General features: G+C 38.8%; 2 protein-coding genes across 3 annotated transcripts in view; both read left to right on the top strand.

The window, feature by feature from the left end:
- The window catches only part of TENT2 (terminal nucleotidyltransferase 2), a 40549-nt gene extending 37948 nt beyond the window's left edge, over positions 1-2601 (top strand). For both annotated transcript variants that reach the window (XM_027882513.1, XM_027882504.1), the window contains exons 14-16: positions 427-506; positions 2396-2503; positions 2576-2601. In XM_027882513.1, the coding sequence (XP_027738314.1) occupies positions 427-506; positions 2396-2470 (155 nt within the window). In that variant the 3' untranslated portion in view covers positions 2471-2503; positions 2576-2601. The remainder of the gene's footprint in view (positions 1-426; positions 507-2395; positions 2504-2575) is intronic.
- Positions 2602-7178: 4577 nt separating this feature from the next.
- The window catches only part of CMYA5 (cardiomyopathy associated 5), a 45559-nt gene continuing 39353 nt past the window's right edge, over positions 7179-13384 (top strand). Inside the window, exon 1 of the mRNA XM_027882490.1 lies at positions 7179-7454. Within this exon, the coding sequence (XP_027738291.1) occupies positions 7291-7454 (164 nt within the window). The 5' untranslated portion in view covers positions 7179-7290. The remainder of the gene's footprint in view (positions 7455-13384) is intronic.

The raw sequence follows: 13384 nt of genomic DNA, 5'->3' as shown, positions 1-13384 counted from the left end.
CTGGGATTGCCCTGACCCAGGTGCAGCATCTTGCAGTTGCACTTGTTGAACTTGCTGAGGTCCTCATGGCCCCGCTTCTCAGGTTTGTCCAGGTCCCTCTGAATGGCATCCTGTCCCTCTGTTGTGTCAACTGCATCACTCAGCTTTGTCATCTCTGCAAACTCTCTGAGGGTGCACTCCATTTGGGACATTGAGAGCATCCAGGGTTTGGGACTTTTTTTCGCTTCTCTGTTTGTTTGTTTTTGTGTTTTGTTTTGATAAATGTTATGTAGAAAGAAAGCTTGAGAACCAAAGTGGCATTGGCTATTCAAAACACTCTTGGAAAGCAAGGATATGTTGACCCTACTGGTTTTTGTCTGATTACTTGCTTAGGGGAGACAGCCTAAGTCTAGGTATTTTTATCAATGTTTATGTTTGATCTTGCAGAGCCTTTTGATGGGACAAATACTGCTAGAGCTGTACATGAGAAACAGAAGTTCGATATGATCAGAGGTGAATTTACACAGGTAAAAAGTACACCTCATTTAACTTTTCCAGTCACTTTGTTTTTCAGTTTAATATACAAATTCTAGTCATTAAACCTGCCTGTTTCTGATAGTTTATGCTTTGCACTATATAAATAATAGAAATGTGAATTTAAAAAAAAAAAATTGGGAAATTATTTTGTAAGAGTAATAATGTCTGCCATTAAGCATCATGCTTCAGGTGAAATGGGTACTTGAAATAATAAACCCTTTGTCTTAGATTGTCTTGTGTGTATAAAATTCTAATGATTAGTGGTTAATAGCTTTAGGATTACAACTTTGTCTTCATTAATTATTTATTCCTACATGAACTTGACTGGTAATAGACAATGTTTTATACTTCTTAGTATCCCATTTTTAATAAATATCACCCCCAAATGATAGGGTTTTTCCTATTTTTGACAATTTAATGAAATTGATACTTTTCTTTAGGGAGACCACACTCATAATTTTTTAGAACATGAGTATTTTGAACTGGAGCTTTCACTGTCCCAGGCAGGGGAGGAAAAGATATTTCGAAGTAAGAATAAATTTAGACTTTGGCTAAACATCCTTTTTCTGAAAATCTTTGCTACCAGTTTTTGTTCCTGTCTCCTATCATAGAATTGAGTCATAGGCATTGAATTTGGAATCACAATTCTGAGATCTCAGAAATACCAGTTTTCTGAGATCTCTCACTATTGAAAATTTAGTTATGACTAGGAACTAGTGCACAGAACTGACTTCCAGCTTTAACCAGTTAAGATTCCCCTATTATGCTGTCCTTGGAGACTCCTGTTTACTTCAGTTATTAAGTCCTTAAATACATTGAATACTTCCCCAGCAAAAAGTAATTCAATGCCAGATACTTGTAGTAGAACAAATATTATAAGAGATTACCTTAGTCAGAAAACGATAACCTTTTCTTTGTAAATCTGTTCAGAAATGTCCATTAGTTTTCTTCTATTTAACCATGTTAGCATAAAAAATACTGGTTCACATATTTGTACATAAAAGAGTTGATTTTGTGAATCTGCTATAAGTCATGTTTACAAAGTAGTTTGGGCTCTGTCACTGTTCTGTGGAATCAGAGTGAAACTTCTCTTTTCAAGTTTTCAGTGAACAAAATTTGTTCAAACCTGTGTGGTTTTCTGAAAAATGTAAAAGGAGCTATTTGTTTGTAGCTGTTGGGAAGCCACATACTAGAGTAATAAGCCCTGAAAAAATCTCCTCTTTATTAGGTACCATAAGAATCACTGTTGTTCTAAAAGTGCAAGTACTTTTTAATATCTTGCACTATTTTTTAAAAAGCTTAAGGAATCTATATTGTCCTTGAGAGATTATTCCTTCTCTGGTTTTCACTACACTTCGGGGTTTAAAGGAATTCTATGTAAAGACAGGAGGACTGCTACAGTTCTTTGCAGGCTCATGGCTTGATAGATTTCTTGGAATTCACACTAGAATACAGAAGAAAGTTGAAATAACCTATTTTAAAGACACAACTACATCCAGGAAATGACAACAGATAATACTGTTTATCAGGAACTTTGATATGTGTATTTGAGACAATTATTTTGCAGCAAGAATATCCGTGTAATACTTAAATATTGCTAACATCTTTTTGTCCCACAAATCCACTCACTTCTTGAAAGTCTCTGCCTTCCTCATTAGTTCATTGTGTTTTATGCATCTTTTAGATTTTGCTTCCCTGAAAAAACACCAAAAAACAGCCAACCAAGAAAAAACAATCCACAAACTGTCTTTTCAAGAAGGGAAAAATTTCAACCTTGTTTTTTTGGATCTGTGATGCTTATTGCTTATAATGGTATTTAAGTTTTAACAGCAAAGATTATTTAGTATTTTTTAAAAAACTTGTGCTTTTTTTTCCCCAGGCTTGGCGGGTATTACGAGATAAGAAAGACCTGAAATGTATATTACCTTTAAGAGCAGACGAAATGAAAAGATAACCAACTTCTTTCACTTTTTTTTTTTTTTTTTTTTTTTTTTTTTTTTTTTTTTTTTTTTTTTTTTTTTTTTTTTTTTTTTTTTTTTTTTTTTTTTTTTTTTTTTTGGATCCTGCTGAAACAAAGAACAGTATCAAAATCAGAAGGCATCTACCCAATGGTTCTTTACAACCTGTTTTTCTCTATAAACTTTTGTTAAGGAAATGTTTGTTATAAGGATGTGGCATATTTTATTACCGACATTTGTAATACAGATGCTCATTCAAGATATGTTTTCTGAAAATGCTTGTGTTGCTGGCTTCTAGAAGAAACTCACAGCAAACAACAAGAATAAATCTATTTCAGGGAAAGTATGGGGATATATTGACTTGTTGTTTGCGTAATCTGTGTAGCCATTAATTCAGACAGATTTAACGATGAAACACAGACATTCAAAGTTAATCAGTGTGCGAATCTGACTACATCCTTAAGGCACTGTGCACAGTACCCACTTCTTGATGAACAGAGAGCCTATGCTTTACGTCTGCTTAATTTTAGTAAGCACTTTGGTTCAACTTGGCACTTTCCAGTTTTATTTCACTTGGAATAAGAAGTGACTGTTTATGAAAATGAAGCTAGATTATGGTTGGTAGTGTCTTGGATATTAAGAACTGTAATCTAAACTGGAAGTTTCAAGCAACATTTCTACTACAAAGAAGTTGAAATAAAAAAGCTCAATTCAATATACATAAATGTTTCATATTCATACAAGAGTAAGTGAGAAAAAATTTTGTACTTCCTTTTACATATTTGAAGTAGTAGTGATGCCTGCTGGGATAAAAAAAAAAAAAAAAAAAAGACCAAATCAAAACACCTCACAACCCTACCAGTGCTACAATACGCTGGGCTTCTCTTTTGATTTTGTGTAAATATTTGTAAATTGGTCAGTCACTGTAAATTGAATTTAAATAAGTAATATTGACAATTTGAGCTCTTCCAAAAAAATTGCACACCCTCTCTTAGACCTCCTCTAGCACAATTTCTGCCTCTCTTATATTTGCTATTGAAGACCAATTAGTTGTTAACACTGTACTTACCACTGATGTCAAATTCATACTTCCATTTTTTTAAGTTAATATTTTATATGCTGTCCAGTGAAATAAAAATTTATATATGGAAGGTACAGGGTATTTTTCCACTTTCTGTTATTTTCTACTGCACATTTAAAATATTTCCCATAATTAAGTAGAATAGGAAATGCCTAATAAGGTAGGGCCCATGTTGCAAATCGTAAACATCTATAATGGCTATTTTGCAGTGCATCTGTGAAGAGGTAAAAGTTTGATTAATTGCATTCCCTAACAATAGTGCAAAAATCCTTATAACTGTAAAATAACAAGCATTATCACTTCTTGTGCAAATTTTAAAGTTCTAGTTTATTTCAGAGTTGTAGGAACTGTAAACTATTTGCCTGATGTATGATTACTTCTACACACTTCATCATGGTCTAGTCTATATACGATTTGGCTTGCTTTTTAAAACACTTCTTTCTGTAATTTGAACAGCCTTTCACTTTTAATCTGACTCTATCAGTCCACTGAACAATTTTCCCTCCATGTGTATGTTCCCCCTGACAACCCTTCCTCTAAAAGACAGTGGACTTGGATCTCAGTGAAACCTTCACTCTGATCTGCTTTGTGTAAAATTGAAACACAAGATTTTAGGACAGGCTGATGTCTGGAATCAAAGATGCTCTACAAGCCCTAGGTGGATTTGGGGGAAAGGAGAGGGCTGCTTCTTTTTTAAAAAAGGTGTTGGCTGTACCTTTGTCTAGAAAATTTAAAACTCTCTTAACTTAGGATAAGTAGAAGAACATACATGTTCAAACTTGGCAAAAATGTATTTTAAGTGAGCTGGATGTCAGGTACAAAATTGTAAGTTTGCATTATTAATTATTAATGCTCTATGTTTGAAACCACTTCTCCCTGTTTTTAAAAAGTTAGTTAAAAAAATTGTAATACCTACATGCAACTCTGTAAAAATTTATAAGTCAAGGTCTGTAGCCACAATGGTCTGGGTCTTTCAAAAGAATCCTTTTGTGTCTTTTTCTGAAGTTGATGTACTTCTGATAAACTGCATCTGTAATCAGAAGTATAAATTCTAGATGGTCGGTTTCCCCAGTTGTTTAAAGACAAGCCTGTTTATAGCATATTTGTTAAATGGTGGGCTGCAACTCTTGTCTGAAAACTTCAGATATAATATCACAAAATAAATGGTTTGAGGGGAGTGAGTAGGAACTGAACTTTAACTTTGATTCAGTTCTGCTTAGTCTGAAGTTGTTCAGAAGTTTAATGACCCAGATTTTCATCTACTCTGGGCTAGTATCCAGAGGAAGAAACTGGCTAATGGCTATCATAATTTTTTGCGTTAATGTGAAGTTTTCCCTTCTCATCTTCAAAATAAAAACCTTCACCCACTTACCTCTTGGCATACACCCTAGCAGGAATAGTTGTTTCTGAGAGATCTTTGGTAAAAGGTGTTTTTCATGGCTGACCAAGGTTTCAATGTGTGTGCAAGATGCTGTCTTTGAGGTTTGTTACTGCCTCAAAGTAAAAATGATTTAGTTCAGCTCTTTGTTATTTTAGGACTGCTCTTGCCTACTCATTTTGGCATTGGGTTTGCTTGTCTTTTCTCACCTTATGTATCAGAAACCACTAGTGTCTTCTGTGGGAATTTAGGAACTCTCTTTAGTCCTCTAGGAGTGCGTTTAATGAGCAGGCTTAGAGGTGCATGGGAGGACCAGACGTTAACAAGAGCTTCCATTTTGGTGACAGAAATGCAGAACTGGCATAGGCTGTGAACTGTGAAACTTCAAGTTTCTCTTCTAGCTCTTGTTCTCACCTTTCTTAAAATGTGAATGTATGTGTACTCTCAGTATCTTAAGGTATTCTGACAGTATAAGGGGTTATTTAAAAAAATAAATCAATATAAATCAATTTTAAGACTCACATTACAGGGTGACATGATAATTTGGGAGAAACAGGCAGCCATGATAAAAGGATGTAAGATGATTTGTAGAAAACCTGAAGTTAGCAATTGTGAATGCTTCTTTGGAACCAGTGCTTTACTTATACTTGGATCACTGGACTGAATTCACAGTATATTTGGTGTTAAATTTAAGTCTATCAGTGAATGTCACTCTTGATATATTGGTCTCTACTTGCACTGGGTTGTCTTGTATTTTGTAGTTTATTTATGTTTGTCTTGTTCTCTGTAATCCTTGTGTGTTTTGATACAAATCTTTCCCTCATTGATTTTACAGAGTATGATGCTTGTAGGAAGAGCATGAAAAAATATGCTATTTTTTGTCAATTTACAGATGAAATTAACTTGTGAGAAGTACAGAAGAGAGAGCACTAGGTCTGGAAATAATTTGAAGGGGTTCTGGTAAAAGGGTACTCACCTTTCTCTTAACTGTGCTGACCACTGAATCAAAACTTGTGCAATATATGTATGCTTAATATATAAGCATTTCTAGAAAATTTGTGATGCTGTTGCCTTCCATGTGTAAAGAATGTGAAGTACTCTACCTTAAATTTCATTGTGCTGTGTACACTGTCTCTGCTCATGATAAAATGTAGAGTTTAATTTAGCTTAATATTACTTTCAAATACACTTTTCCAAAAAATTACATTCTCACCTTGTAAATTGTGTATATCGATGGGTAGGTCAAGAGAGCAGAAGGATTTTGCCTGTATGTACTGTTTTGAAATGTCAGGGGGATTTTAATTTACCTTCACAGAGATAGTTTGTCCTCAGAAATACCTGGTTGGGTGTCTCTATACTTATAAGTAAGAGTTTGCTGACTGATTTATAACCACCTATTTATTTGAAGAACAATAAAAATAATGGGGATGTTAGGGTTATGCTGTGTATACAGTGGTTTATACCTGAATTACCTTGGAAGTTTGTTATTTAGAATCAGAGGTGCTTTTCCTCCTCTTCTGAAAATGTTTTTGTTTAATTTGTCATTAATTAATTTGGCTGGTACATATTGGAAATATTTCCATTTTGTCTGTGAAAAGCACTGCATTTTGTGTAAAATGCAGAATAATAAAGGGTAATCATGGTTTAATCTAAATTCTGCATGGTAGCAAAGTTAGTCTTTGGTTTAAGTTAAAATTGGTCCAAGTCCACTCAAAGAGGAAATTTTAAATGTCCTGTGATGAAAAACAGCAACAAATTTGGGTTTTAAATACATTCCCTTTTTTATGGTTAAATACCACAGTGTGTCTGATGCCTCTTACAGTACGATACTAATTACTAAATGCGTTTGTCTGAGGCTTATCCACTAGTTATTGTATTGGACCTTTCTAGGTCAAATTTGAGGCATTCTGTGTGTGCTCAAGGGTGGAACTTGCTAAATGCACCTTTTACTGAGGCCACAGGAGAACTCTCCATTTGCCTCAAATGTGCTGTCCACCTCAAATTTGCTAGAGGTGGCTTTGGAAGGTCTGCTGGGGCCCCAGCCCCTGCTTCCCTCCTGCTGCCTGGCTGCCCTGTCTGCTGTAGAAACAGCTCTGGCAGCGGTGGGAGGGCAAGGGGGGTGAGCTGCTGGAGGGGTGGCCATTTGGTTTGGACACGTGTCCTGGCACCCGGTTGGTGCTACAGCCCAGGGTAGGAACAGCAGCCACTCTGTGCTGTAACTTGACTGCCTTCTATTTAAGGACTGCCCTGAGTCAGGACAAGTGAGTGCCACTGGGGATGACAGTTGCTTCAGGCAACCCTGGGGAGGACAGGGTTGGGGGTAAAAATCACTGGAGAAGGCCTGAGCTGGGAAGGAAATGGAGGGCTCCCGTGGCACCGAGTGTGATAGGGCATCTGAGACCTCGTCCTTCATAGGAGATGGAGAAGAAGAGGAAGAAGAGGAGGAGGAGGAAGAAGAAGAAGAAGAGGAGGAGGAGGAGGAGACTGTGGACCCAGAAGAAGCAGAGGAACTGACTAACAGGTACTGTCTCCCTAGAGATTCACAGCCTCAGGGAGAGCTGGCAGCTCCACCCCAGAAGCACCAGCCCCGGAGGATGACAGGATTGGGGTCTTACACTGTCTTCAGTGGTTTTCCCCCTTCCCTTACCCAATTGCTGCAGATTTAAAAAAAAAAAAAGGGGGGAGGTAGGAGGCTGTAATATTTCTTTTTTTTCAAATGAGTATGGCTCAATTAAGTTTTGTGCAGTAAGCGCCTACCCCGAGTTCCCTGAAAGCTTTTCTATTTAAAGATTCTCTGATGTGCCAGCTCAAGTGGCATCTCCTTTCACTCCTCCCTCTTTGGCTGGCTCTTTGTCACATACAGATCTTAAATGCTCTGCAGATATGCTTGTCAGGGAGAAAATGCTCAAAGATTATAATGGTGCATTACAATTTGTTCCTTTTTATGGTCCTTTCTTCCTTCCCACTTCTCCCTCCCTCTTCAGTCTCATGTTTCCTAAAAAAGGAAAAATTTGTACATGCTTGCCATTGCTGGTCATGATTTGTGTGTGCGTGGCTCATTTTTGTGGTGGAATAGGAAATATTCTACAACTTTGACTTTTTTCTTTTTTAAAATACTTCTGTTTTGTTAATAACTCTTGTACTGATACAGTTTGTTGTCCTGATATTGCTGTCCTACCATCCAGAAAATAACGAGCAAGGCAGTGGCCCAGTGCCCTGCCCAATGTTCCTGTGCAGGATGTGTAGGTGTCTGCAACCCGACCCATGCAGACAGACTCCTTTGGCTGTGCCATCACAGTTGGTTTCATAAAGAGACCGTGAGGCTTGAGAGTCCCCTTGTTCTTCCTTCTCTCAGGCAGAGTCCATCAGTTTTGAGTAGGTACTGTAGAAAGAACCCATATTTTAAGAAATGGGTGTCATATAGTTCCTCAGTGCTGTGAAACCGTCCTGCGTTTTCCACCACTCTGTGTGTATCACAGTTCAAAATACTTTCTGATATTGGTGATGGTCACTGGGAGCAAAAAGATGGCAGAAGTGGGGTGGGGAACTCTGTACAGCCTAACCCAACTGAAGCGCTGCAGCAATGAAAAACCAAATGGGGAAATGTAGTCCAGGACTGTAGGAAAACCTCCTTGAATGGGGAACAGAGAGCTAGTTTTCCACAGTGGAGGGACACCCAGTGACAGCAGTGTAATGCTGCTTTATTGCCAAGGGTGGAGTTCACTTTTCAGTCCCATACTGGCAGAGGGGTTATGTGCCAATAAACACTGCTTGCACTTGTCTGTAACTCTACAAGAAAATCAGACAAAGTTAATGGAGCAGAGCTAGTCACTGCAGACAGGTAAAACAACAGTCTAGATAATTTTTAATGCAATCTGCAATGAAATGGCTAATAATAAAACTGTAATTGTAAAACATAAGTAGGAACAGCTAAAAAGGGAGGGAGCCTTGCAGATATTTACTACTTGTAGCTTGGAGGTTGACTTCTCCACAAGTGCCTGTTAGCAGCTTCTCTTAGCTGACTCTTGCTTCTGTCTGGAAGCCTCTGCAACGCAAACTTGAGCAGTGAGTCTCACCACTTATTTAAATTTCAGCAAACATTCCCTTTAGCTCTGTTGTTTAAATCAGCTGAGTTTATCTCTATCCTTAAGTGTCTTACTAATAAGAAAGTTCAGACTCTACCAGAGCAGATTTTAGCAGCTTTGCTATGTGGTAATTGAACATATTTCAATCTATTTGATTAGTTTAACTAAGTTCAAGAAGATGTAAAATTTTGAGGCACAGATGTGGTAACTGCACCAACTGCTCAGCAATAGCTTAGAGAAGTTAAATCAAACGGACTTTTTATATGCTTGGGTGTTGTCACAAATATCAGCAGGGCTGTTGAGCTTCAGGCCTCCTCTTGTGCTCAGTGCCTGGGAGAGTTCCTGGCAAGAACAGCCAGGTCGAGCCCCTATGACATACTTAGGCTGAACACTAATTATTTGTTGACAAACAGGTTTTCAAGCCCCCATTGCAGAACGGCTTTTTTTGTGTGCATGCGCTATGAAGACATAGCTTAGAGGAGGTGTAACTAATATGCAAACTTGGCTGAAGACAGACCATTCTGGGCTCTGCTGTCATCAGTTTATTTTTGACAACACCAAGCTCTCTCTTGTTTCTGCCTTCCTCCTCTGTGTGCATCTGAAGAGCACCTGTTGTGCAATGTCGCAGTCAGCAGGAAAGTCCCTACTGGTCCTATTTCCACCTTTCCAACTTGTTAAATAGCCTTATACCCATTTTATATGAGTCATGCAGCAAGATGGCTGGCACAAGGTCAGGAAGCACCCATGTGAAAGAAGCAGAAGAGCCCTGGTGTTCCTCTGGGACACCAGCCCCTGAGCCCTGACTAAACAGCTGCACTTCCACACTGTGCAGCAGCTGCAGCAAATAAAATCCCAGAAGCTGCAGCAGAACTTATGACTTGTCCCAAAATTATGATGCATGCACATAAAAGGCGGAAGAGTTTGGGTTTCACATCTTTATTATCCTTTTTAATGTAATGTTTAAATAATTTGGTTTCCTGGCACAGATTTTTATACAAGTTATGAGAGTAACATGCAGCATCACAACCTACTAAAAAGATGGGATAAGGGCTTCATATCCTTGTCAGCATAAACAACTCACTGATCTGCACAGGGTTCTTGCAATATTTTCTTGCCTTTGGTTATTTTATTATCTGAGATAGATGAATCCTGGCAGATGACTTCTGTTTCTATCTCTGTGTATCTAGTTAATCATCTTAACAGGGAAAATATTTTGAAAGTGTGTATTGCTTTAAGGCAAGCATGAGTATGAAGTTAATAGGTTTTCATTTTTGTGTTGGTAATGGTGAGATTTAAGTCTATGAAAATTGTTTACTGTTTAACTGGTTTACATACCTGTTGGAGTGTCTGTGTCTCTAACAACTACACGGTGGGTGAGCTGTTCTGGCACAGTTCTGTCTCTCAGACTATTCCCAGCTGATTTCCTTTTGCAGTGTGAAGGCCTCTGGTCTCTGGATGAATCTGTGCACAGGGTTTACATAAAAATGGCTCTACAGCCAATTTAGTGTTTCCAAATAGCTCATTTGCCTGGAATAGGTATGGGGTTCATTTTATCTGCTCATTTAGTGGTGACCTATAACCAGTAGATGGAGAGAAATCCCAGAGTTCTGGAATTGTTTTTTATTTCTTTCTTTGTTTTGTTTTGTTTATTTTGTTGGTGGTTGGTTGGTTGTTTTTTTGTTGGTTCTGGGTTTTTTGTTTGTTTTGTTTTAAGTGAAGCAGTCCTTCCACAAGATCAGAGGTGTGTAAGCTTTAGAGCTAGGTTTAGTTTGGAATGATTGGTGAAAATGGGTAGAAGAGAAGGCACAATGGAGAAGGGGTTTGCCTGCCTGCCACATGGGGATTGCTGCAGCATCTAGGAGAGCAAACGAGTGGAATGACTGTAAATGGGATGTGGGAAAGAAGGGGTGGGAAGGGGGGTGCTAGGGATTTGTCTTCCCAAGAAAAGGTTTACCATACCCTGTTCAAAGCAGAGAAAGATGTGGGGAAAGGGTGTGAGATTTTAGTTTCCTTGATGAGGCAGTGCCTGCCTTGGCCCTGGGTGGAAGGGGCCAGCAGGGCTGCTTTTCTGCCACATGCAGCAGGCACGTGGGCAGGGAAGGTGAGGGTGCTGGGAAGCAGAGCTGTGCAGGCCATGTCAAGAATGTCGGGGCAGAGGCTTGAGCAAGAGGTTACTGCGAGGATCCAAATGGGGCAAAATGCTGAGGTGGGGGCATAGCAGGTGAGAAGGGTACAGCCAGTGACCCCACCACACACCCTGTGCCCCTGCTGGCTCCTCCAACTGGGCACTCCATGTTTTCTTTCTCTTCAGTGTTTTGGATAATATTAATCTTAATAAAGGTTGGGATCTAAAATAACACTTGGACTTCAAGAAGTTCCCCACTGAGTCTCAACAGAGTGATTAAATTACGGTGTGAAAGAAGCCTCCCATCCAGACTCAAGCGTTTGATTCCTGTGCTGCCTCCACAGCACGTATGGTGGAGAATTCAAACTGCAGGAGCAGGGCAGACCTTTGGGACACAGAGGTGCTGCAGTTTCTCAAGCACCATCTGATCCTGCAACTGGTAATGCCCTAGGACATGCCACGACCTGGTGTCTGGAAAAGTGATCAGCACTGCAGAAAGTTGTGTCCCTTCCCAGACATTCTAAGTGTTGGGGATGGAACAAAATATGTGAGACAGGCTCAGCTCCTGTCTCCCTGCTACTCATAATAAAAATCAGCTTTGTAGCTGGACAAGCAGCTGTCTTTTTTTTTTTTTTAGGATAATTATTTATCTGAATTTGGACAATGCATGAGCTACTCTGTTGCCAGAAGAGGCATCATTTACACTGAAGGAAATCAACAATAGGTTATCAAGTTAAAGACTAGGTTTTAAATGGTGACTTTTTTATAGCTCCTAATTCTCCTAGCCCTAGAAGAAGGGGATGGATGAGCTATAACCCTCAGAGCAATAGGCAGAGACCTTGCTGAGCATACTGGTTTCTGTAGGGGAAAAAGGACAGCATGGTGAAGACTGATACTACAGGAATATTCAGAATAAAAACAAAAGCACAGCAAAATAAGTAGTTCCTTTCTCCTGGGAAGGCAAACTGGCCACTACAAGTTTCCATGACCCCTGCATTGTTCCTTAAGTAGGAGACTTCAGAGAACGAGATATCTTGTCAGTGCAGCCCTAAGCTGACATCTTGGTCATTTTATCTTCATTGTTTTCAGCTTATGAGGTGCTATGCAGCAAACAGCAACCAGTTTTGATGATACCAGTAATAGCAAGGTCTGATGTGAAGATGATAAAGAGAGGCTATGGAGGATTTTAGAAAGATTGTGGGCTGGCTACATCTCTTTGCGATAGTTGTGGTGTGCAAGGATGTGCGCACCCCACTCAGCATGTGTCTAAACACAACTGCTCAGCATCTGGGGAGGTGAAAAGTCTTCCCTGGAATGGTACATGAGGGAACATGTCCCAAGACTGAGAGGCTGGACTAGAAACCTGAAATCTCAGTGGACACAGAATGTGAGAAAAAGAGGGAGGACGTAAGATAAATCTGATTTTGAGCTATTTTGGCAGGAAGCACAAAACTGGTTGTCATTGTCTCCAAGACTTGTAAAAAGTTTAAGTTGATGTCCTAGCAGTGAAATAACAAACTGATAACATATGTGTCAACAGGATTGGGTGTCAAATATGTACATGGGAAAAGACAGCGCTGGCTTTTGTCCCTGGATATCAGTGGCTTCATATCTGCATCTGTGGAGCTGAAACATTGCAAACATCTTTTTGCAACTGCAAACACTTCCTCTTACTAGAGAGAAGGGTCTTTTAACTAATACTGTGCAACATACGAATTGTTCAGCATTTGGAATGTGTTGAGGAAACGCATGAGTTATGTATCTTTCATTCTGATCTTTAAAGTATAAAGCACTGTCTCATCACACTGTAGAGAAATATGAACTGTGACCGGTTTGTGACCATGAAAATGAGATAATGATGTGAATAATTCAAGCTTTTTGCATAGGCAGGTCCAGGGCAACCCATTTGTATTCACTAATATCAGCTAAAGTGGGTGTCCTACTCTGTTCTGCATGAAGTTTTATTTAATAGTACCAGGTACTGCAGAAAAATAAGTTTAAAAATATGAGTGTGATTTAGATGTCGAAATATCTGGGGAAAAAAAAGATTTGTCATCTTTTTAAGCTTTCTTAGTACTATTGCTATTCATTTTTATTTTTTTTTAAATTTATTTTATTTTGCTATCCCCCAGTCAATTTAATGCCAAGCCATGGAAATGGCAAAGGAAAAGCTAGCAGAAAAATAAGTATAGATGTGTTTGCTGCGCCTCTTCCTCCAACCTGTGAGTTTTTGCTTATGGA

Source organism: Empidonax traillii, unplaced genomic scaffold, assembly GCF_003031625.1.
Source record: "Empidonax traillii isolate 1590-97213 ecotype Southwest subspecies unplaced genomic scaffold, ASM303162v1 scaffold8:size5222938, whole genome shotgun sequence".
Taxonomy (NCBI): Eukaryota; Metazoa; Chordata; class Aves; order Passeriformes; family Tyrannidae; genus Empidonax; species Empidonax traillii.
This window is presented reverse-complemented; position numbering and strand designations above follow the sequence as displayed.